Genomic DNA, 27,513 nt, shown 5'->3' with positions numbered 1-27,513 from the left:
TGCAACTAAGTGATAATGAATAACTGCACCTTAATGCAATTAAAAGATAATGAATAACTACACCTTAATTCAATTTAAAAGATAATGAATGTATTTTATGAATCTAGAGGAAACTAAAAATGCACCTACTAAATGAATCCTAAATGAACTTAAAGGATAAATATTTAATGTTTTTAAAGAAATGCACTAAATGGATGAAGGAATGTTCTTAATAATGGAGAAACAAATCCACTTAAATGAAATGCAAGTAAATGATAATAAATGCACATGATGTGTTAAATTCCCTAATGTGATGAATAAATCAATGCACTTAAATGAATATCTAAATGAATTGAAGTGCGACTAAATGATAATGAACTGAACGCAGTTGATGTAACTAACATGATAATGACATGCCTTCATGATATATCAATGCAAGTTGGTGAGAATTTTCAGATGTGGAATGCAGATGTAAGATGATGTACCAGAGAACTCCATCATGATTTTGTACCCAAGACAAATTATATTAGGTTCTTTCTCATATAAGCCTGAATTACTTGCATGCAAACAATAGATATGAATATTGAATGAGCAAATGGATGGGTGATATGCAATGGAATGCAATATACACATATGAGATGAAATGACAATCCATAGAGTATTCATAGTGCTTTATTTTCCTCATCGAGCATGGTAGTATCGTTCTTGGCTGAGGTAGCAGGAACCAAGTTTGAGAATTTTACCTATAAGCAAGCATTTATAGACAAGGAAAAGTTACCCTCCATTCCGATTCATGTGCAAATGGTTGAGGTATACGCTGTAGTGAGTAAGCCATAGTGATCTATGACTGTATTTTTGCATATGATCGTGTAGCTTAGTGAACTTCCCACATAGACACCATTAGTAAATGCCCCAAAACTTCATTGGAATAATTCGTAGATAGAAAACAAAATGATATTTAGCAACTATCCTAGCTACTCTAATCACTTGTTGATATCCCAGAGTAGCGTAGGAAGTTGATATGAATAAATAAATAACAAACCGACCAAGTGCTTATTAGCTTAAACAGAATTTTCTTATCAAAGAAAATGTTATCATGTCTCTGTTTCGTGAGGAAGGATGCCTCCTTGTGAAGACGATTGTGTGTAGATGTTTTGACTTGGTTGATTGATTTGATAAGTGATCATTGTTTGAGTAGCTCAAAATGTATGTTTGGTGTCTATTGTGGTGCGTATGTACAAAGAATATTATATTTGTTTACCATGATTTTTATTTTTGATGTGTTTGACATGTTTTTGGATTTTGTGAATATTTTTTAATGCTTTTGAATTTTGTGAGTGTTTTTTAATGTTTTTTAATTTTGTGAGTGTTTTGAATGAGGAACTCAATGAATCATAAGTAATGTAGAATCCACTTCCATTAGTAGGTTAAGAGCATTGCCCCTAGTTTCAAATGTCACTATGAAAGTGGGATGTAGGACACATAGAGTACTAACCCTGATTGGAGATCAATGACAAGCCATGGTTTAAATAATGGATGGATGGATGCAATGGATGTGATCGCAACAATTCTAAAAGATAATGGAGCCATCGCTTTGTACGAGTGGCACCTGTTTGCTAGGTTTTCACCATCGTACTTACCCAAGGTGCCAGCACAGTGATTTTCATTGTTTGGATGTATGATTTTGCTTTACTATTTTCTGAATGCTTTTGGTATTTTTTGATATAGTGGACGAGCTTGATGCTCTGCACAACTTATGTATGAAACCGTTTGAGGTGCATGTTGTTGATCGGATCTGCTAGCGGTTCTCCTTTTGAAGTTGCCAACTGATATGCCCTAGACCCAAATACAACAGTGATAACATATGGACCCAGCCAATTGGATTCAAACTTGTTGGCAAATGCACACTCCAATGAGACATTATAGGTGATTGAAGGTTTTTTCATTGATGGAAACCTTACAATCCTATGACACCGGCAAGGCAATTCACTAGCACTAGCAAGATCAGACTTTACACTGGCACACAGACCACTAGCACCGACAGTGAAAGGAAGCATACCGACATAGAAGCCGACAGGGATTTTGTTTATAATTTATTTTGTTTATTATTGTAAAATCATTGTAAGCCAACTTGGCAAGTTGTAAAATGCCTCTTATATAAGAGAGTTCATTATAGAACATTGAAAGAAGTATAATATAAGCATGGAAGAATGTAATTAGGCAAAATAAGGCAGACCTATTATGCGAATTATAGGTTAAGGGTTTATGTAATAAGCAGAGCTATAAACCGGTACTAGATTTGGCATAGTAGATGCTATTTGAAGCAATACATCACATTGGATTTATATAATCCTTTTTATAAGTCAGTGAGACTTCCCATTTTGTAATTGAGCAGTGAGCTCTATGCACTTGGCCTTCCTGCATGTGCAGGCCCCTCTTGTAGCAATAATATTCTCTTATTGGCCAGTAAGTGAATATTGTGGGTCACAAATCCCACCGAGGTTTTTCCCACACCGGGTTTCCTTGTTAAACTAACGTGTTATGGTGTATTTTTCATGTGGTTGTTTCTATCTTTGTTTATTGCATTACTTTCTATTTACCGCTACATAATTTTAATTTGCTCTACATGTTTTAAGTTAAGAAATTCATCAAACCGGCTAGATACTAATTCACCCCCCCCTCTCAATATCTGTAGGAATCCTAACAATTGGTATTAGAGCCTGGTCCTCTATTTTCAAAAGCCTAATAGCTTGAGGAAGATCTTGACACCGGTAGAGATGGAAAATTTAATGAAGCAACTAGAAGCAGCTCTCTTAGACTATGATACAGAAAAGTTGAAAAATATCAAACTTGAAGATGATCTAAAGGCAGCTCAGGATATTATTCAAGCACTTCAAGAGAATTTTACCATTGCAAGAAATAAGATAAGAGAACTTTGTGAAAAGATGCAAAATGAGAATGATGAAAAGGAATCTCTTAATGAGTAGATAAACAAGTTGAAACAAGAGAACATGACAATAAAGAATGAGATGCAGGATATGACTACAAGATTTTGTAAGTAAATTGAAGATAGAAAGAAGAATGAAGAAGATTTGACTAGAAGACTAAGTGATGTAGAAAATGAGAACACCAGACTTAGCTATGAAAATGATTTGTTGAAGACAAATCTGATGCATACACAAAATGACTCCAATGAACTTATGAGGCAGAAAGAGATCTTAGAAAGAGAACTGGATACTGCAAATCAACACAAAGAGAAATTCAAGAAAAGCTCAGAAGAACTTGGTGACTTGTTGAAGAATCAAAAACCTAATGGTGACACTTGTGGACTTGGCTTTGAAGTTGGTGAAAGCTCTGGTATTGCAAACACACAGGATCATAGCAAACCAGTAAGACAACCTACTACTTATAAATTCAATGGAAAATGCTTTAACTGTAATAAGTATGGTCATAGAGAAAATCAATGTAGATCTAGAAATTATCAGAATACTAATACACCCACCGGTCAATGTTCAAAATGCAACAAAGTTGGTCATAATTCTGAAAATTACAAAATGAATGTGAGATGTTATGTTTGTGGAAGATTTGGACACTTATCTAATCAATGCAGAACGCAAACCGACATAGGTTATGGAAAGGCTATTCAAAAAAATAATGTGACTTGTTATGCATGTAACAAAATTGGGCATATTGCTAAATTTTGTAGAAGCAAGTCCTCACCGATAAACAACAAAGGTCCTAGTTTGAAAAGAAAAGAAATAGTTGAAGAAGTTAAGCATGAATTTTCAAAATAATGGATCAGGAAATCAGAATTGAATGTGGATAGGAATACTCCTCCACCTGCAGAATAGAGTAGCACTCCACCAGTAGGAGACTCTTCATCTAATTGAAGAAAATTCCCTTGAGGGTTTGGCAATCAAATGTGAAATATGCTATTATCCCCTCGGTTGATGGTAAGAAGTTGAAATTACTTCTAAACCAGCAGATAAAGTTAAGTGATTACTTAACTGACATGCATTAAATATGGTAGTTGACAGACTAACATTATAAATCATTGTTTTTGGCTCCATTTTACTTCACCTAGAATTCAAACATTCGTAGAGCGCGAAATTTCCAGAGCTAAGGCATTTCGAGCAAAGAAGCAAAGCAATTCAGCAATCAATCTTTCCAAATGTAGAAAAAGGTATTTATAATCATGGCATCTTCTTTTGTACCTGAATTCATAGCAAACCCTACTATAGTGGAAATAATCAAGCACCCTAGGCCTGTATTTCAATTAGTTCCCAAAATAGCAAAGAAGGATGATAATGTTGGTGTATTTTCTCAAATCCCCAAAGGAGTAGTTTTTGCAGAAGACCCTAGAATGTATATTCATTGCCACATAGAAGAATTAGGTGATGAGGAAATTTAAGACATGTACAAGACTATCATATGTTACGATTCCGGTAATGTGAAACCTGAACACAAAATAATTGAAACCCTAGGATTCACTGAAATTCTTAGCATTCTGGATTTCCCTAAGGAAGTTATAAGAATAGTATTGAGCAAGGTACATGGTGCATTCTTTTGGCTAGATTCAGTTCATAAAATTAATAAGGAGGCTGTAAAAGCTGTAACAGGGTTACCCTCCACCGGTAACAGACCTGACAAGACAAAGAAGGTCTCAAATGACCTAGTAATGAACCTAACAGATGCAACATCCAACAAGAGATCTTTAAGGTTGAATGTTATAACTAAAATCAATGTGAGATTCATTAGCATGATTTTAGGCTACAAAACAAGACATGCAAACAGACTAAATTCAGTTTCCAGCTTATGCATAAAGAGTGCTTATGGCATGATCAATGATAATGTGAAAATTGATGTGTGTGAATGGTTGAAGGATGAACTTATTGACAATCTGGGAAAGATCAAGAAGGACAAAAAGGGGATATTTAGATTTGGTAATTTTCTTGTCTGTTTAATGCTACATATAACAAAACAGGTGCCCAATATAGGTAACAAAAATATTGGTTTTGACATACTGGTAGGCAAACAACTGTCCGACTTATTGAGCAACATGGATGAAAACAAAGAAAAGAATATTAATGAGTACTTTCAAGCATTAAAGGCCCAGATGAACACTAGAATCAGATTATCACAATAAATTGTAAATAAATATTAGGGTGACATGCTTTTTGTGATTAAGAAGGATGAGATCTGGATGGAGGCGGTTATCCCAAGAACAATTTGGGTTACTGAAATGGGTTATGAAACAGATGATCACATAATTAAAACTTATGCAAAAGCCCTTCTGGAAGCACCCAAGGAACTTGAGGAAAAGGTATTTGGCAGTGCTAAAACCATTGAAAATCAAATTCAATCTAAGAAGAGAGTGAAGAAGGTAGAAGCAACTATGAGAAGAGGATCAAGGTAGGTTGAGGCTATCAAAGAAGATGTACTTAAACAAACCGGTATCACTGAAGATGAGTTAGAAGCACTACAGCTTGAAACTCACCTTTCACCGGTAGCAACTTCTTTAGAGAGTGATATTCCAGCCACATTTAAAAGAGTTGTGAGGAAAAGAGAACCTTCACCGGTAGCTACACCTTCGCCTAGAAGAACTAGACAAAAACAATAGGCAGTGAGGCTCCCGGTTAAGAAAATAACTCCTAAGAAGAAAAAGTTAACACCAAAGAAAAAGACTCAACAAAATATTGCTCCAATTGACAGACTATTGGATGAAGTAACAGAGGAAGGAAAGATTCTGAACATCAACAAATTATATGATTCATTATTAGTTGATGACAAAGAAAAAGTTGAAAACAGTGTAATTCTACACTTGGATATCTACAAGAAATTCTTGATGCAAGTTGTGGATGAATTACCAGCTGAACTGTTTAAGAGACTTGAAGCAAGAAGGCAAGCTGTTGTAGAGCTTGACAAGAAAATAAAAGTGGAAAAACTACTTGTTGTTTACCCAGTAAACTCATCCAAGGAAATAGATGATCTAATTGTAGAGGCTAACCAATCAGTATTCTCTACTACACACCAGCATATTGCACTCATGGTTGGTAGAGTAAATTAGGTTGCAGAGGAAACTGCAAATGCATGGGACATATTCCTTGTTGAGAAGGAAAAATAGGAAGAGTATAGAAACCCCAAACCAATCAAAGTATATTAGAAAGACAAGGATAAGGGAAAAGGCAAGGTTGGTGGACCTCTAAGCATCAAAATAATAGATAATCTACCCCCACTACCTCTAGATACTCCACCAGTAGTTACAATTGAAGATCAACTGACTGATGAGAGTATGGATATACCAAAAGAGGATACAAATCCTAATACACAGTTGATATTGATACTTAGAAAGTTAACATTGTGGTAGATAAGGACACAACTGGTAAGACAAATATGGCTAGTGAGCCATCGATAACAGATAAAACAAATAACACAGAAGGAAAACCGGCAGATAGTACCATAGAACAACAGGCAGAGAAACAGGCTGATCAACAAATAGAACAACAAATAGAGCAACAGGCTCCAGCACAGCAACAGGTTAATACAAAATTAGTGCCACCGGTAATAGCAGAGCAAGACAAACCATTGCTTAAGAAAATGGAAACACAGAATGACCTACCAGAGGTCACCACAAGCAAGGATATTGCTCCCACCGGTGGAATTCAAAGTGTTGGCTCTTCAACTGCAGGATTCAAATCAACAAATGTAACTAAAGTTCTTTTAGACTCCATAAAGAAAATAACAGATTGTAGCTCTCAGGCATACAGAGCTATAGATGATACAATTCCAATTTTGAAGATGATAGCTCCAAAATGTAATGTAGATAATAAGGATTCTTTGAGTCAACTTGACACTTTGTCTAAGTATATTACTAACAACACTGTGATAGTTGAACAAATTAAAGAGGAAGCATTCAAGGAGAGGTTAGAAAAGGAAAAACAGAAATTCTTTGAGGAACAAATAAAGAAGTGTACAAGGCATTTTGACACACTTCTACCAGAACTGTGTAGCACATTGAAGGAATTCAAGACTTTGTACAGAGACACTTGTAAGACTAACTTTTTGATAGTTGACATAGATAGGAAAATGAGCAAGATACAGCAAGAAATTAATAAACTAGTTGACAATTTCATTAATTCATTTGATTCATTATCAGTTTTTTAGCAGAAGATAATAGGTTTTGAGGAAGAACTACTAAATCTAAAAAGAGAAAAAGAGAGAATAAAAAGTAAGGCTAAGGATCTGAAATGGAGACTAAGTCCAAAACTAGACTACCTAGCATCCTTAAGGAAAGAAATATATGATGCATTGGTACAAGGACATAAAACACCGGCAGAGCAAATGCAACACCTCATCGGTACAGTTCAAAGGATAGAGGCAGCAATAAAAGATAGTAAAAAGTTTCTTGAAAGCCTAAATTTGGTTTTGGCGGATCTTTTTCAAATTGTAACAAACCGGTTACAAGGTTGAGACAAGAAACCACACTCTATTGACACTTTGACAACCTTTGTCATTGATGCCAAAGGGGGAGTAGTGGTATGAGAAAAATAATCAACAAAAGACTCATCTGCTCAAGGGGAGCTCACATATTCTTTTGGTACACATTCTTCGTAAAAAAATTTGGACTACAATTTTTGGATACACTTTTGAATTTTTCTCATGAGTGTTGCCATCAATGCCAAAGGGGGAGATTGTTGGCAAATGCACACTCCAATGAGACATTGTAGGTGATTGAAGGTTTTGTCATTGATGGCAACCTTACAATCCTATGCCACCGACAAGGCAATTCACCGGCACTAGAAATATCAGACTTTACACCGGCACACAGACCACCGGCACTGGCAGTGAAAGGAAGCATACCGGCACAGAAGTCGACAGGGATTTTGTTTATAATTTATTTTGTTTATTATTGTAAAATCATTGTAAGCCGACTTGGCAAGTTGTAAAATGACTCTTATATAAGAGAGTTCATTATAGAACATTGAAAGAAGTATAATGTAAGCATGGAAGAATGTAATTAGGCAAAATAAGGCAGATCTATTATGTGAATTATAGGTTAAGGGTTTATGTAAGAAGCAGAGATATAAACCGGTACTAGATCTGGCATAGTACATGCTATTTTGAAGTAGTACATCACATTGGATTTATATAATCCATTTTGTAAGTCAGTGAGACTTCCCATTTTGTAATTGAGCAGTGAGCTCTAGGGACTTGGCCTTCCTGCATGTATAGGCCCCTCTTATAGCAGTAATATTCTCTTATTGGCCAATAAGTGAATATTGTGGGTTACAAATCCCACTGAGGTTTTTCCCACACCAGGTTTCCTCATTAAACTATTGTGTTATGGTGTGTTTTTCATGTGGTTGTTTCTATCTTTGTTTATTGCATTACTTTCTATTTACCGGTACATAGTTTTAATTTGCTCTACATGTTTTAAGTTAAGAAATTCATCAAACTGGTTAGATACTGATTCAATGCCCCCTCTCAGTATCTGTCGGAATCCTAACAAAACATTCCCTAATGTTCTTTGTTTGGTTGGTTACAAGGATTTTCTTTGAGAACAAGATCACCTACCTCAAATGTGCAAGGTTTGACCCGATGATTGTAGCTTCTTCTCATGCATTGTTGATAGGCTTTGAGGTGGTTGTATGTGGCTTGTCGCCTTTCATCAAGAAGTTCTAAGTCCTGAAGATGGGAGATGCGGTATGCTTCATCATCTATCAGATTGTGCAAGGGGACCCGTAGAGATGGTATTTCAACCTCAATAGGCAGGATGACTTTTGCACCATAAACTAGTGAGTAGGGAGTTGCACCTATAGGGGTTTGAATGCTAGTTCAATACGCCCATAGTGTTAGATTTAATCAAATGTGCCAATAACGACCAACATCATTGACCATCTTTTTAAAGACCGTCAATATGTTTTCATTTGATGCTTTGGCTTGACCATTGCCTTGTGGGTAACATGGGGTGGAAAAGTGGTGTTGGATGTGAAACTTCTCACAAAGCTCATGGACATCCTAATTTTTGAAAGGAAACCCGTAATCTGTGATGATGGACATGGGTACACCATACCGGCAAATGATGTAATTAAGGATGAATGAGGCGATCTTCTAGTCTGTGACTTGGGTAAGTGGAATAGCTTTGATCCACTTTGTGAAGTATTCGGTGGTGATAATGATAAATTTATGGTTGTTGGATAAAGATGGATGAATTTTATCCGCAAGGTCAAGTCCCCATTGACAAAAGGGCCATGGTGTTGTGATTGGTTGCAATTCCTATGCTAGTGCATATATCAAGTCTCTGTGAACTTGGCCCTTCTTGCATTTTCTAACAAAATAGTAGGAGTCTTTTTCCATGGAGGGCCAATAGTATCCAGCACGCATGATTTTCTTTGCTAGCAAAGGACCACTTGAGTGAGCCCCACAAATTCCTTCATGTACCTCTTTTAAGGCCTCTATTATCTCATCTTGTTCTAGACATCGAAGGAGAATACCATCAAGACTTCGCCTGTATAGGGTGTCAGAAATGATGGTGTATCAAGTGGTTTGGCAGATGTTGGTTTTTCATTGGTTATTGGATTGGTTTGGAGGAAGTGTGTGATCATGGAGGTAAGTGAAGAATTCACCATACCATGGGGATTCGGAACTGACAAGGTGACATATCATATCAGTTTGAGGGATATCATACAAGGGGATCCAAAGCTGTTCTACCAATAACTCATATCATTTCAAATTTTGTGCAAGATGCAGGAAAGATGCAATTGTAGCCATTGTGTTGGCAGCTCAATTCTGATTTCTAGGTACTTGCTCAAATGTGATAGTTATAAATGATTCTTTGTAATTATCCACCATCCCTTCATACAACATGAGCTTATCATCCTTATTTGGGTACTCATCGGTGACTTGTTGGATGACTAATTGAGAATCTCCATATACCTATAGCTCTTTTAGATGCCATTGTATAGCCAATATGAGTCCTATGATTAAGGCCTCATATTCTTCTATATTATTGGTGCATGGAAAAGTGATCCTGTATGACTTCAAGATGCTGTCACCTTGAGGTGTGATGAAAAGAATACCTGCCCCCGAGCCATGTCTAGTGTATGAGCCATCAAAATAGAGCTTCCAAGGTTGTGATGTTGTGATCATGAAGATCTCTTCATTTGAAAAATTGGAAACAAGAGGATGGTCACCTGTGAGGGGTATATTAGCCAATTGATATGCAATAGCTTGCCCATTGATAGCCTTGCAGTCCACATACTTTATATTAAATTCACTCAAGATCATAACCCATTTAGCCAAGTAGCTTGTTAATGCTTCCTTGTTGAGTAGGTACTTGAGTGGATCAATTTTGACGATGAGTTGTACCTTGTGCGTTAACATGTAGTGCATCAATTTGGTGGCTGCCAAGATAACTGCTAGGCAAGATCGCTCAATAGGTGTGTAATTGATTTCATATCCTACCAATGTGTGAGAGATATAGTATATAGCACATTCTTTTCCTTCTGCATTTTGTTATGCCACCAGTACTCCTAATGTTGTATTTATAGCTGAAATATATAGCAATAGAGGTCTACTTGGATCTAGTGGGATAAGCAACATTGTATTCATCAGGTAGTCTTTAAGCATTTGGAATGCTTACTGGCACTTTGTATCCCATTGAAAGTGGATATTCTTATCTAATAGATGTGTGAAGGGATGACACTTATCAGCCAATTATTCAATGAATCTCCAAATTGATTGTAGACACCCTTGTAGTGTCCTTAACTGACTGATGTTCTTCGCAGGTGGAATGTCCATGATTGCTTTGACTTTCATTGGATCTACTTCAATGCCTTTGCTTGAGACAATGTATCCTAGGAGTTTCCTTGAGGTTACTCCCAAGACACATTTCTTTGGATTAAGATGGACATGATATTGCTCTAATCTATCAAAGATTTGACCCAATATTGCCAGATGACCTTCTCTTATTAATGATTTAGCTAGTAAATCATCAACATAATATTCCATTATGGTGTGCATCATGTCAAGAAAGATGGTAGTCATAGCTGTTTAATAGATTGGCCCTACATTCTTCAGACCAAATGGCATCACATTCCAACAGTAGGTTCCCCATGAGTATGTGAAAGAAGTTTTATGTTGATCTTCTGGAGCAATCTTGATCTGGTTGTATTTTGAAAAGACATCCATAAGAGAAAGCATTGTATGACCCACTATTAGATCGATGATCTTGTCAATGTTTGGTAAGGGGAAGTCATCTTTAGGGCATGCCTTGTTCAAATCTCTAAAGTTTGTACAGATATAGATGCCCCCATTAGGTTTGCCGACAGGTACAATATTGGAGATCCAATCTACATAATCGATTGGTCAGATGAAACCAACATCTAAGAGCTTTTTGATTTCTACCTTGACAAGAACAACAATCTATGGGTTCATCTTTCTGAGCTTTTATTTTACAGGTTTAGCTCCTGCTGCCACGGTTAGGTGATGCATGACCAAATCAAGATCTAAGCTAGGCATGTCTAAATAAGACCATGCGAAGTTGATTTGACGCTTCTGAAAGAATTCCATAAATTTTGGTTGTTCCTCTGGAGTTAGTAGAGATGCCAAATATATTTGGTGAGGAGTCTAAGGGGTCCCCACTTTGAATTCTTTTGTTTCTTCGATTAGGATCATGGATCTCTCTTTATTTGTACTAGAGGGGAGGATGTCAAACCTTTCATCTGCAGGCGCCTCAGAGAGGTTTCCACCTTTGGATACACTCTTTATTTTTACTTTTTTGGGATCAATAAGTGCCATGGTGTTGTTTTCACTAGAAGATCCATGTTTTATTGTGATATTTTTGCAACTGAAAGGTTTGGCAACTGCCCCAAAATATGTTGCGCTATTAAGTTCAATAGCAAATCTAGCTTTATGATCCCCACTTGGTATGTTATCCCGTATTTCTAAAAAGTCGATGAGCGCCTCATCCTTTTGGAAGTAATCAAGACATGGGGGATTTGGCTGGTTCCAATCGATGAGTTCAGGGTGGATGATGGGCATGACCTCATCAATTAAGTTGAGTTTAGAGAAGGCTTTAGTGAGGGTTAAGATAGATGAGTGAAGTTTGTCAATGGTACTCCCCTTGTCAGATTTTGGTGTAGGATTTGATGTAGGGCCTGTAGAAGTTGTTTCTTGCTCACAAACCCAAAAGGTTTTAATAAATATTTTCTCTCTTTTGTAGGGGATGTTTCTCACACCCTTTTTTTCTCCTTTTCTCTAGTTTTGAGAGTTTGCATTAGTTTGCACATGGGTAACTAATAAAGTCTTTATTGTTGATACCTTTTCATGCTTGCATTCTTCATTATTACTTTAGCTTATCACTAATTTTATCTTAAGGGGTATCACATGTATTATTTTCTTTTCTTTTTTCTCTCTTTTTGAGAGGATTTTCTCCCATTAGGCCTTTCTCCTTCTCTCTGATTGTGATATGTGGGATTAATTTGTACATGGGTACATAATCAAGACTTTATTGTTTGGACCCATTCAAGTTTGCATTTTGTATTAGCTCTTTTTCTTATTCCTAAGTTAATCTAAGGAGGGTTGTTGGAGTAATTAGGAAATTTTTTAATTAATTCTATAATTAGGTCCCCATTACATTATTCACTTAAGCTAAAATTACGTAATTTTTTCTTTAATTAGATTAGGCTAATAATGGCTTGTGTTGTCACATTCATTTTGATTATGACACTTGGCCCTAGCAAATTTAATCTTACTTTACGGTTTGCATCTAGGGTTTCATTCATCCTTTTCATTGGGATACATTCATTCATTATAACATTAATGTTTGTTCATAAATACACAATTATCAAGATGTTGAGAAATTATTCATGCTTGATCTCTATTTCTAATAAGTGTTGTGATTGTAGGTGATTCATGGACTTGTAAGGTTGAACAAATAACTCCAACAAAAGGAAACCACTTTTTGAGAAACTATGGTTGTAGGTGGTAAGCTATAGTAGTGAATTATTTACCATCGGTGGTTGCCACCCCAATTTTAGATTTGAGAAAATAAATAAAAATTAGGAATAAACACCAATTCAAATACCTAAAAGAGTGTTTGACACATTGGATTTCCCAAAATAAAAAGATAAAAAATGCATTATTTTCAAATATGTAGGACTAGTAAATTAAGTTGAGAAATCAAATACAATTAATAGTGCATATATAAGTCTTTGGACATGTAGTGTCACGGTTAAAACACTTCATTGGTGAAGCGGTCACCATGCTTCAAATTCCTACTGGGCATTTGTGCTCGCAAGATTTGAACAAGTGAAGTGTGGGGATGAGGTCCCCTGTTTGTGCCCTCACTAGTTCATAGCTCCAAGTCAAAAGTGTTTACCCCTTAAGAAAAAATAGTGCATATAAGAGCACATATAGTAAAATGTAATTAGTCAACCATGCTTTATAAAATGAGAAAATATTTATTCACTTATCTCTAGTTGTGGCTTGGTAGTGTTGTAATACAAAATATTTCTACATAATTATTAACAAAATACATGCTTGACTTATAGTAGAATGAACTCTATTTTGACTTTTAGTAAGATCAAGATGTAAAGTTGATATGTTCTAATTTCATAGGAGAAAATTAATTTGAGTTTAGTAAATAAATTTGAGTTGAGTAAATAAATTTGAATCAAGTGAATAAATTTGGAGATTCTTGCATTTTAATTCCTATTAAATCCCCTCTTTTGAGTATTTAAAAAAAATACAATTAAGAAATATTGATATTTATTTAAGCACATTTAAGGATTTTCCTACTTGTAAGATTCATATTATCCTTAGTTAAAACCTTGAGTAGACAAATTAAATGTCACACAAACTAATATAGAAGACAATTTTATTATATTTTTTCTTAGTCTCTTTAACCAAAAGACATAAAGTTGCTATGCAATATTCTTATTTGCTATTACATATGTTAATGATAATATAACATAATAATAATGTTATACTTTTGTGATAATGTTATGTAACAAAGTTTGATGGATTTGGATTGTCTAAAATGAGTTAAAGTTTGTTTTTTTTATAAACATTCTATTAACTTTTTTATAAACATTTTATAATACAATTTAAAATACCTTTTTTTTGCTTGGAGTCACACATAATGTCTAACAGGAGTTGGCTGACATGAGCACAATTTGAATTTTGAATTTGGACTTTTCAAAAGATAGGGGTCAATTTTATAGTTGAATTTCATAATATAATTTTGAATTAGACAAGAAAATAGAGAAATTAAAGATTAGAACCAATTCTTAAAATATATTGATACAAAATTAAATTAGATTAAAAAAATATACTCTCTAAAATTAAAGTATATCATATATACTAATCATTCATAAAAAACTAAAACAAAATTTAAATATATATATATATTTCACCTTTACACATTTATAAACAGTATTGCTAAGTGGACTTACCTATGTATAATTTTCAATTAATTGAAAAACACCAAATAACTATAAAGAGAATAATAAACAACAAATAATAAATATTATTATCATAATTGAAGCGAATCTCATCCTTGGTCTTGTGATCTTTTACCAAAGATTTCCAAGCTCCTATTTGAAAACTATAGATATTATTGACATAGGTTGAAGCCGATCTCATCCTTGCTCTTGTAATCTTCTACCACAGGATTTCCTAGCTCCTATCTTGAAACAATAGATATTATTGACAATAAGTTGAAGCCAATTCATCCTCGCTCTTGTGATCTTATATCACAGGATTTCCGAGCTCCTTTATTCAAATAGGATAGTATTATCACTTGACATTCAAACCTTCCCAATGAAAAGAAGAGTATCGCTAGGAACCCAGTGACAAAATTCGCCCTCTCCTGGTTTTAGTTTGAGGTCGAGCAGCTCCAGGCTTTCAGCAGGATAAGGTTTAGTATCCATATGACATTCAGCAACCACGTTCTGCTCAATTCCACTTTGCTCATCCTTCAATGCTACCAAATACATATTTGTACTCTTCACATAATGACAGTAATAAACTTTAAAAGGAAATAACATAGAGTGACAAGCCACATGTTTGATTGAGGATAGAGCCAAGAGTTTTGCGCCCTTTACTGTAACCACACGTTTGGAGAGTTTTTCGGTTGAGGCAATGCCCTCCACCACTTCAACATTCTGCTTATGGTTGGACCCACCAATGACACTGGACAGAAACTTTGCCATAAACTCTATAGAAATAACACATCTTTTGGTCTCTATGCTAGAAGGAGGTGCTTCATATACCTTAAGAGTTGAAGCCATTTCCTTTATTAGAAGCTCCCATCCAGTGGATGGAATGTGAAAGGCCTCTACTAAGTTCAACACTTGTTGGCTTTGGAAAGGAATGTTTTGTGCAATTTTATGTGGGAGAAATGACACATTCTCATTGACAGCATCGTCATGAAAATCAGGAAATATCAGCTTTTCTCCAACTGTAAGAATTTCTTTTACTCGGAAGAAATTACTGTGTAATTGCTTCCCCTCCACGTCATTTGGCATTACTGTTTGTGGGCAACCAGTCACAAAACCATCTTGTACAAGGTCTAGTAGCTTTCTTTTCTTGTATGGTTTCCTTGCATCGCATGGATCCAACTTTGATATCTGAGTTTTTTCACATAAAAGCCCTGCTCTTTTGCACAAACTATTTTCCTCCGCAATAGCTTGCAGGCCTTTTGTTGCAAACCCCTCTGCAAGCAACAAAGTTTCCTCATGGTTTAAGGGAGACATAAACCGAGCCAGTTCGCTGGGCATCCTTAGCCCATGGAGTTCATCTTTCCATACAGACAACTCTGACACATCACCAGCCTGCCAAATTTGAACATGATGCAAATAAACGAACATATTAAATTTCATCCTGATAATAGATCTTTGATTTAAATATCAATTATATTAATTGCTATAATTAGAGATCTTTCTCATGATAGATTTTCAAATTTAAAGAAAATAAATAATACAGATTTTTCTAGAAACGGTTACTTTCTATCTACTTAACTATAAAAATCTCATATACAGTTTTCATGGGTGCATATATTTAATTACGACATACCAGAAGAAGATACATCATCAGACAGAATATGCTTCCACAGAGCCCAAGCTTGAGAATTGTAGTTCCAGCCATAGTGAAGAAAATCACCAAAACGCCACAAATAGTCTAGAGTGGAAGTAAATGAATTCCTTTTAAATAGAGTATCTTCATTGCATTATTGTTGTCGGTGGACGCTTATCATAATTATAATTCACAATCCGCGGTAATACCAATAAGGGAGATAAATTCATTTATCTTATCTTCTTTGCACTATTGGGAGACAAGTACAGTGGGCCACTACCCGTCACTGCTTCGGAAAGCAAATCTAAATGCCATCAATAATTCACAATCAGATAATCACCCTTGTGGTATGTATGCACTTATTTTTTTACTGTCTTAAGCTATCAAAACATTATAGAGAGTAGCAGAAGATATTTTTGATTGACATGTGATTTCTTATACATCCCCTTTTTTAAGAGTTGAAAGCTCAATGAGTTCTTAGGTTATTATTAATGATGGAAGGCGATCCCATTATTAGAAAACTGGAACCCTATTTCAAACGTGAGGTTTTGAAATGTTGAGATCTAGAGCCTACTGTGCGCTAGGCTAGAAAGTGCTATCTCAATTTGCATGTTGTGATGTCTCTGATCTTTCAATGTACATGAAGTATTTTTCAAATCTAATCAGACCAATCAATGTCGTTGACATTGCCATGCCAATCTGAAATCAACAACCCACATTGAAAATTTATAATGGATAGTTGTAGTCACTTTGTTCGAGCATGCAAGAAGTAATGGTGGAAGTGATTGTTATTGTTCAAATTATTTGTCATTGAAGGTAAATAAATAATGCAGTTTGATCATCATAACATCTAATTTCATTTACATCCAAAATTTTCAAGTGGATTGTGCTCTCTACGACATTTATATCAAACTTAGGGTTTGTTGGGAAAATCGAGTGGTTGTTTTGTGTTCGAATTTGTTCAAATTTTATGCATTATATATATTTGAGCTCGTATATGCCAATATAAGTTGAAATTATGTGAAGAAAAGGTGAAATCAGAGAGAAATGAAGAAAAACCCTAACATCTGCAACTACATAAAATGAGTCACTTAGTAAGCCAATCATCTACCTCAAAGAGAGAACTTGTTGACAAATCTTTTATGAGCAAATGTGTGTGGCCCAAGTGGTATAATGTATTGCAAATGTAGATAATAAGATGAAAGTCATGCTCTTATTGTGACTAATGTTGATAGATTTGTAGGATGAATACTTGACTTTGGTGCTTTAGATTATTTAACAAGATCAGATAAGGACATCATGAATAACTAAGTTCTTAATGCCTAATAGTGGCTATATTGATGTTTATGCTAAGGGGGATATTGATATGGGTAATAGATATTTTAATGGTGTTGTTTTCCTACCTAATTTCCCATTATCTTATTTCAGTATATTAAATAGCATGGAGTGCTCAATTTATTGAGTACGCTCCAGATTTAATGTTCATTTGTGATTTGGATAGCAAACATCTTGTTGCAATGGGTAAATCTAATCTTGATAATCCAATTCATACCTTATCCAAAAAAAAATTGATGGTGAATGTTCTAAAGTGGATTCCTTTAGGTCCAGCATGGGTAATTCTTCAAAGGGCCATATTGATCATTTGAACCTCATTGTTCTTCATCGTTTTGATGAGGCTACATCATCTCCTACTTCTATGACATAATCTGAGTAGGACATTTTTTTTTCTATAATTTACAAGTTGTGGGATAGCTACATGACAAGTATATCAGATTTATTTTGTCATTCTTCTTTTGCAAATTTGGAGGACATGTTTAAGAGGGTTTGTCTCCTATTTATTGATATTTCATCATCCAATGTTTTCACATTTATAGTGTCTTTGTAGATTTTTCCTAAGTTTCCACACATTCATGTTTTGTTTTCTTTGATTGGGGTAACACCTAAATTTGTTGAGACATACTCAGAGGCACTTGATCAGTTTCTAGAGATACACTTTATGTCTTATTTTCTATTGCATCTTCATGGAGATGGAATTTCTTTAGCATCATCTAATGGATCTCTTTCTTCCTAAGGGGAGACTTGTTGTTTGTATGCATTGGAATCTCTTTTTATTTAGACATTCTTCATTATCTCTAGAGATACTTCATTACTGAAGGGCTATGTATGTAGTCTCTTTCTCTCCTATGGGAGGAATTTATTATTGTATCTTCATTATGGATTTGTTTCTTGGGGGTATTGATGAGTCCTACATATATCATTCATTTCATCACTTGTACATTATTTCTTTTTTAATTCTTTCTTTTTTTGAGAAGTTTCTCTCATTTGTCTTTTCTAATTTACTCCAATTGTCAAAGATATTTTGTACATGGGTAGCTAAAATGGTCTCATAGCCAATACATCATCTCTATCTCATTTGTATTGGTTTTTACATACATAATTTGCACTTAAGGAATGGTGATAGTGTGAGTAAGATTTTATACCTAACTAATTCCTTAGCAGGTTCCTATTCATATGTTAACTTAAGTCCTTGCTATCTTTCTAGAAGTATTAGTTGTCAATGGGATCTTATCTCATTTACTTCTTGTGTCTTGGGTCATTTAATATTTCATTTAGTTAGTTGTTTCATGTTATAATATTAACACACATTTAAATATCTTGTTTAATCCTATCCTTCACCTTGCCTATATAAGCAAGGATATTGTACACTTTATAACATGTTCCATATATATTAAAACTTATCAAAATCATTTATTGCATACTCTCTTGTGGGAGGTTCTCTTTATTTTTTTAGGTGATCTTAGGGTGTTAAGATAATATTTAGCTCCTGCAATTGATGTAACACCCCACCAAGGAACTAGAGGATAAGAGAAAAATACACATTTATGATGTGGGAAAATAGGGTTCAATAGCTTGTATGGGAAAACTAGTAAGTCTAAAGCCTATTTTTGCTTTAATTACTTTGAGAGGAAGAATGATCCACTTGGCCCAATATGTTATTAGGCACAAGGTGAATTCAGTGGTCCCTTGTGGGGGTACTTGAAGATGGCTCTTTAATTTATGAAAAAATATGTAAAAATAGGGTGACAAGATGACCTTTCAATGTGCACAAGGAGATAGTGAGTTTGCTGACTTATTCCGATAGAACATCTAGTAGAGAAGATTGCAACTAACTCGGAGTCTAAATTTTAGGCAAAAGTGGAGGGAGCATGGTGATCTTCTCAGCTTGCCCTTGGGACTATGGTGATCTACTCAACATGCTCCCGACAGTTTCAATTCCAACTAATTGCAGACTATAGATCTCCACCTGCTTGTGGTATACTTTTTTTTTAAGGTTCCTCACCTGTTCTTGAGTACAAAAAGAGAAAAATGTGGGGTAGAAAAGGGTTTGCCAAAGTCAAACCCTTGTTTTGGAATTAACCATGAAATTTAATTGAAATACACTTGAAAGGAAAGCATGTTGATATATAGTAGATGCTAGATCTAAGAATTCAAATGTCTTATACACTGATGATGAAAATGCTTCTTTGAAGGTGGTCACAAATGTTGGAGCAATAAAATAACTCCAAAAAAGACCTAAAAAAGCATCATAAAAGGCATCCTTGCATGAAGGTTGTTGAAGGTTACTACAATGAAGAATATGGTGGGATGAAATTTCTTGAATGATTGAATTGAATTGTCTATATTTCTCCTCATGTGCTCTTCTAAGCATTTTAGTGTGAGAAACTCAAAGCAAGCTAACATGGGAAAATATTCCCTACTTAACCATGATAATCATTATGTGGTTTAAATTTGGGTCCAAACATGGGGGAGCATATCAATCTAATTGGCATGTTTCCTTATAAGTGGCCCCAAATTTGGACTCAAGGTCCAAAATGAGATGGAGAAGCCAGAATGAGATACAGAATAATTTTACATGCACCTTCAATCACCAAGGAGATATCCATAACAATAATTTTATATGCAACCCTAGCGAAAGAGGCATAACTCTTATGAGCCAAGGAAAAGATAATTGTGATATATCTTGCAACAACTATAAAGGGATCATTTTGAGGGACAAAAAGGAGAAAGATATACGTTCTCATAATTGACCAAAAATAATATCATTGATGAAAAGAGAGGAGGGAGAACAAGAATTCACACCTTCCTATCATTTCTAGGTAAGTGGATTCTTGGTGAAGGATATCACACATTTTGGCTCCAGGTGAAGGATTTGTTTAAAATAGACATACATTGTCAAGTGAGGAAGAGGTTGTACCCCAAGATACACACCTCTTGTATAAGAGAGAACCCTTGACCAAACAAACAATTCCACACAAGAAATGATATCTTATCATAAGAAAATACTACCAAACCAAGGGAAAAGTAGATCCTTAGAGAAAAAGATTGTAAACATCACTAAGTAAAGATCATTCATAAGAAGATGGCCTAATGCAAAAAATGAATTTCCAACCAAGGGTCATATATGTACTCACATGGAGAACCACCTTATGTGACAAATGAGCTCAAATTATGGAAAATACAACCCAAAGGAAAAGGAAATCTTTGAAAAAAGGGAGAATTGAAATATTATCCTTTCCCCCAAGCATGGAGAAGAGGAAGAATGAGTTACTATGTTTCTCAAAAAGTAAGATTAAAAATGAATTCATAACACCATGCAAAACAAAGAGTACTCTTAAAGGTAAAATGCTAAGATTAAATGGTGTGCAGGAACATAATAGGCAAAGCAGGTGCTTCTAGCTAATTCTGCCACTAGCCAAAAGAAGTGCTTCTGTTGGGTGATTAGCGAAATCCTCTTCATCAAAAAAGGGATAAAAGATATTATAAACACCTTTACTGAGAATTTGATGCCACATACAATTGACAAGCTCCTGAATATGACTCAGAAATTAACTGAAGATGTGAAGATCATGAAAATAGAGCATGAAGCTCGAATAGCCAATCTAGAGAAGAGTATGGATGAACTAAAGGGTAATCTCAAGGCTTTGGTGGAGATTAGAAAAGAGGCTATGAACAACAATGTTTAAGGCCTCAAAAAGGTGAATGAGAAAATTATCATTTAGAAAGCCCAACCACTCAGCAGTATGCTGCCTTCTACTACCAAGTCTAAAAATAAAAATTTGGATATAAATCCATAGGGAATGGAAGTGCAAGTGTCTATTGGACCTTCTTCCAAGACTGGGAGAAGGAGCCAGGAGAAAACTGGCACAAAGTTCATCATGGAGGAGCTCGAAGAAATAAACAAAAATATAATTTAGAAAAAAATTTGAGCTTATGAAAGCTCTTGGTTAGTTTTTTGGCTAGTTTTTTTGGTAATTTGGCCAAGGTTTCTATATATTTCATGTTAGGCTCCGAGGGGTGTCTCCCCTATTTTTATTTTCATTTGTCTATTGTTTCTTCTTTGGTTCATTGCTGGTTAATTATTTTATTTTTGGATTTAGATTTCGAGACCCTGTAAAACCTGTTTATCTTAATCAAAAAAATACAACATGTATAAAAGCTTTGATAAATGATTTCACAGTAGAAAATATCTTTAAAATCTAATGATTCCATATACTAGATTACTATGAATGAAAAGAAGCAACATAAATTGAAAGAAACCATTAAGTAACACATGATTTTGATAATTGTAACTAAGAAGGAATGTAATCACATGTGAAATAGAAAACCATTTAGATCTAGTGAATTCCATTATGAAACACCCCAAATCAGATCTGAAAATTATAAGATGGAAGAATAGGTCACGTTGTGTTCACCAAAATGTGATGTGGAGAAATAGGATTCAGTAGCTTACAATATTGGCAAACTAGGAAGCTTAAGACTTATTTTTTATTTAATAACTTTGAGAGGGAGAATGATCCACTTGGCCCAACATGTTATGAGGAACAAGGTGAATTTAGTGGTCCCTTGTGGAGCTACTTGAAGATGACTTTGCAATTTAGGAAGAAATATGTAAAGAGGGTGAGAAGATGTTCTTTTTGTGTCCACAAGGAGCTAGTGAACTAGTAGACTAATTCCAACAGAAGATCTAGTAGAGTAGAATTTAACTAACCCACTTGATATTTGGATGTGCACTTTGCATACCTTTTGACTAATTTTTTCCCTAGTGAACTTCACTCTAGTGAACTTCACTTGATCCAGTCACACTTTTAAATTCTAACATTTATGACAAAAATAAATTAAACAAAAATGAGAACATGAGAAAAACAATTACATAAATTTTAACCCATTAAAGATGAACAAAAATATAATTACTTTACTAGAAACACTACAGGAGACCTCTGTTTCTCATTTCAATGGTTGAAATAGGCTTCTCGTCACATACAACCATTTCCAAGCAATTGCAATTAAAGTTTGAACATAAGAAATTATTATCTAAGATTTTCCCCAACTTCAAGGAGTCTAGGAATAATAAAGCCAATAAATCTTGATTTGTTGAGAATTAATTTATAGATTTTTTGGGCAAATAACTAAGACATTAACTTATTCTTTTTATAATAATAGTAAGATTTTTTATAGATTAGGGGTAGTTAACTATTAGGTGGATTTATTCTACTTTTTCTCATGCATGTGAGACATTTCATATAAATTATTCTAAAATAAAATAATGCATAGATTTTTAAAATGTTTTAAATTTTATATTTTTTTAGTTTCTAAATAATATTTTTTGTTTTTTAAATTTTTATTTCTATTATATGTTATAATTAAAGTTCTGATTAATTAAAGTGGGATATGCCTGAACCTTTTGCATAATTAATACAAAGCACCTACTTAGGGCTCATGAGGGATGAGAACCCAACAAAAGACCAATACCAAAATACACCGAAAACTAGCAGATAAGAAAAACTACACCAAAATACAATTAGACAACAAAAAACCAGAAAACTAACCACCCACCAAAGACACAAAGAAATAGTCTACTGTGTGAGGGTATTATCAACTTGCCAATCATTGAAAATCAATTTCTCTTTATCAGCAAAAGACAAATTTTTATTGGAGCCTTTCTCAGAGGATACAATAGTCGAGTTCAAATTAGCCTTGACTCTAGAGGTGATGGTCGACACAATTATTAGAGACTCTGGATATCACTTCCTCTTATCCATCTTTCATATAGAGAGGGAAATTTATTCATAGCCATATCTTTGCTAACGGCAGTCATCTCCTCCACTTTACATTTTAGAGCATCATGATTTTCATTTAGTTCTTCAATATCATTTCTCTCATCCCTCTGATTGGTCCTTACATTGATTTCTTTCATTTTCTCCTCCACCACTTCCCAGTTTCAAGTTTCTTCACCATGTCGTTGGATGCCAACCATACCCTCTCGTCTTTCTCTTCCATAGCCCAACTGGTAGCATGTGCCTCTTCCTCAACAACCACCTCAAACTTGTTAATCTATTTTTAGCTACATTCAACTAGGAAAGAGTTGGTGAATGATAACATATTGTCTATTGTAGGTCTCATAGAGACCACTGACGTTATCGATCAAAGTAGTTAAATCAAGGTTGCGGGGATAATCAATAGGGAAAGAGGGAGGGGTACCTAAATGAGGCATGAAGGGGGCCTTCTCAACAAAATTATTTGGTGACCAATTAGAACTAGTGGACGTGGAAGAATCAAATTCTTGAAATCCCTCTTCCTCCTCCGAACTCACCACCCCAATTATTTAGAAGGGGGAGTAGGGGGATTTTTTCTATTTGGCCAAATGAATTGGGTTGACTTGGGAATATTTTTTTTATTCTTGGATGATGAGGCCAAATTAAGGTCAACCTTAGAAACTAGAGTTCTAGAAAGGTTCACCACAAGTGTGGAAATAGAAATGAGAGTAGAGGACACCTCATAGGGGGCCCACTAGATGGGGTAGTAGCCAAATGAAACTTATAAAGTTTCAAAATTAATCCCTAGTGTAGGAGGAGATTATTCTTGGCTCTAGATGAAACAACCAACTAAGATAATGAAGAACAAATCTAGAATGAGAAATTCATTTTAGTTTAATACCCAAGATGGTTCTACAAGGGGAAGAGTTGGGTGTGAAAATATTTGAACCTCCTATCCAATGTGATATACTTTATGAGAAAAAGTGCCACATCTTTCTAGAACCCAGGGAGATCCTCTTTGTTATAGCCACTCTGAAGTAGTGAAATGCCTTCACTTGATTTAAAGAATCTCTTAAAATCATCCTTATAACTCCCCTTAGGCGTTTTGGGGAAGGTCACACCATCTAAAGATATGCTAGTAGCAACAACAATAGTCTCTACATATATTGAAAAAACCACTCCTCCAATTTGAACTTTACCTTTCTTGCATGACTGAGAAAATTGCTCTCAGAGGACAAGGTCAAAACCCCTCATTCCTTTGACATATTCTGCTAAGTTACCATTCACCACCATCTACCACAACTCTCCATTATTTTTGAATTCATCACAATTATCTGATTTAGTTTGGATTAGGTCACCACCCATAGCTAGATTCTCACAATAAAAGTAGAGGCTAAAATAGGTAAGGGGATCTATAAACCAATAGTAAGAAAGGGAGAACATCGGATGATATTGGGGGACGTGTTTACAATTTATTCCAGTATTAAAAACCCACCTCCAAAACAATAAATGATTGATAGATAAGGTGGCTATGACAAGAAGTAAAATGGCGATCTTGGGATTATTTTGCATCATTGGAACTTATGTTAGCTAGGATAGTGGCATAAATATCTTCAGATACTTTGTGCAAAACCATCCATATTTTAAGATGATTGGATAAAGGTCCAAAATTAGCTAGCCTATCCGATGACTTATTTCCTTCCTGTTAGGTGTGATTAATTTTGATGTGGCCTAACATATGAAGAAAATTAAGACATTTTGAGATGAGGTTGTTCAAATTTCCAATTTAGCCTATCTTTCCTTTTAAGCACCATTATGGCATTATTAGAATCATCTTCTATGATGAATTTTTCAAATCCTCTGTCCTCCACAAGCACTTTTGCAAAGCTTGATGTTTGAACTCCAAGGTTAGCCACATAGGCTAAAATCGGTCTTCCATTTGAATCCCTTATGACCCCACCTAACCTAAGTTTCCTCTTGACGACCCGTCAAAATTCAATTTCAGCCAAGTAGTGTCGAGTATATTATAATGAAAGTTATATAAAGATGTATGTTTTATAATTTTAATTTTTAAATTAATTTCATTATATTTCTTACATATATACTCATTATCATGAATTTTTTATAGGCAACCTTTCAATATATCATTTCTGATCATATTGTGCTGTTACAGTTTTCGTTTCTCATTTCTCTTAACATAACTCTATTATTATCATAATTAAGTTCTCCCCTATTATCGCAATCCATAAATGCATGGTTCGATAGATAGTTATAATGGCAAATTTCACCTATTCCACTATGTGAAGTAGGTGAAGATAACACTCTTATCAATCAGAAGACTTTGACATACAAGTACTTCTAACTTTGAGCTGAAGAAGAATTGTAGAATACGTATTAACATTTTCTCGATAATACAAATAAAATTTTGGTCATTCATTATTCGGGCATTACACGAAACTAAGCTATCCCACTGCCCACGAAGTATAAGTAAAGCGAGATTACAATTTTCTGCCTGCAAACATTTCTTCCACTTTCCACAAGCATCCGGTTTCATGTGGAATATAATTTTATCTGGAAAATAGTATCTTGGAAATAGAAAAAATCAAGATTAACCAGAACTTAAATTTGGTGAACGAAGTGAAGAACGGAGATGATTTGCACGTTTTTCTCTCTAGTAGAAATATTTGTCACTTGCATTTTCATTGTTCTGAATGTACGACATTTAATTTGCACAACTTTAGTTTGTTTTCATTGTCATTAATTGAATCTTGACCCATTCTCACTGCCCACAAAGTAAACAGGCCGAATGAAAGCTCGCATGCTAATTTTTCCTTTCCGTACGAGAAAGAGTAGAGTTACGTTTATGGCCGTCTCATTCCTGGAAGCTTCACACTCTTCCACTGACATGGTAACTTTCCTCCCATTTTCTCTGTTGTTTTTTCCATGCGAGAAGAGTCAATACCTACCATAATCAGCGTAATGAGTGAAGATTGCTAACTTGGCAGCTTCCATTTGTATGCTTGTTGACTTGGACCACGCGAAGCAGACCATTTTGACGGTGCGTTTGCTTCTCAGAAGGCTGTGAAAGCAAACAAACAAATTAAAATCCTTTCTTCCTGCTGTTTGTTTTCTATGCCTTTGCATTTGTGGTATAAATTTGATGGTCTCGGTAAAACTACGAATGGTCTTTCACGCGGCAGCGCTTATTTCGCAGTCACATTTGACCGTTTTTAATATGAAATTGAAATTTATGTTTTATTTTGAATTTTAATTAATTAATAAATATCATTAAATGAGCATCTTGATGTTAGATAGGCAAAGCTTTTGAATAGAGCTATGAATCAGTGATAACACATTTTTGAGGGGCCTCACTATCAAAGTGTTCACACTCTCAAATACCTCCCATGTAGGAGTCTTGCAGTTCCTTAAAAGCTAATTATATTTGTTATTATTTAATATAATTTTTGTATTTTATTTTAGTTATGATTTTGTAAGTTTGATTTTAATAGAAATTATTTGTTTTAGTCAATAGCTTATAAAATTCAATTTATTTGTGTTGTAAGTGGTATTTTTTTCTTAACAAAATAATAATAAATTCAAGTGATCTTTATCTTCATTACACAATTTATTTAAATTGTACATATATCCATATTATGCAAGAGCCAACTTTAGTCACATTTATTTGACACACATTAAAATTACACAAATTTTTAAACGTGAAAATAGTAGATTCAATCTAGAGAGATTGTGTTAATTCGACAACGCTCAGAGTGCATGTACATCATTAATATGTAACTCAATTATTTATATTCTCATCTAAAATAGTAATTTCAACTATAAACTCCTTGAAGAATAATTAAATGGTTGCAAAAAATGATCTACACACTTGACAATGTTACATTGACTTCTCTACTCTACATTCTAATAAGCCCATTGTCTTAGTCAAGAAAAATAACTTTTACTTGGCAATCTTTATCACCACTCAATACACAGTCTTTATCACCACTCAATACACAAACTAGCTAATCACAAGAACTAGATGCAATGCATCTCTTATCATTAGATTTATATTCTATTTTGATACATAAGATAAATTTGTTTGTGAAATATTGTATATAACTTTATTTGGACATTTATAAATTGAAATTTTATTTTGATAGATTAGATATATTGGGAAAGGTGCCTCAACCTTGCATCCTAATGTTTGTATTTATTTATCACTTTTTCTTCATATGAGAATGGAGTGTTTCACTGTGAGTAGGCATGGTGTACCATCTGTTAGGTATCTCATGAATGTTGTAAGAGAATATATGTTATTATGACATTGTAATATGACAATTACTTATGACAAATTATTATGACA

At 34.5% G+C, this 27,513-nt stretch overlaps 1 protein-coding gene across 1 annotated transcript; it reads right to left on the bottom strand.

Moving 5' to 3' along the window:
• Nucleotides 1-14,789: 14,789 nt before the first annotated feature.
• On the bottom strand, nucleotides 14,790-16,128 carry LOC131074431 (BURP domain-containing protein 16-like). The gene is made up of 2 exons (XM_058011060.2): nucleotides 16,057-16,128; nucleotides 14,790-15,815 (listed from the first exon to the last, which is right to left on the bottom strand). Exons 1-2 carry the CDS (start codon nucleotides 16,126-16,128, stop codon nucleotides 14,790-14,792), a joined length of 1,098 nt encoding a protein of 365 aa, XP_057867043.2.
• Nucleotides 16,129-27,513: the final 11,385 nt, after the last annotated feature.

The sequence above is a fragment of the Cryptomeria japonica genome, chromosome 3 (genome assembly GCF_030272615.1).
Source record: "Cryptomeria japonica chromosome 3, Sugi_1.0, whole genome shotgun sequence".
NCBI lineage: Eukaryota > Viridiplantae > Streptophyta > Pinopsida > Cupressales > Cupressaceae > Cryptomeria > Cryptomeria japonica.
The sequence above is the reverse complement of the archived record's forward strand: the minus strand, read 5'-3'. Positions and strand labels throughout refer to the sequence as shown.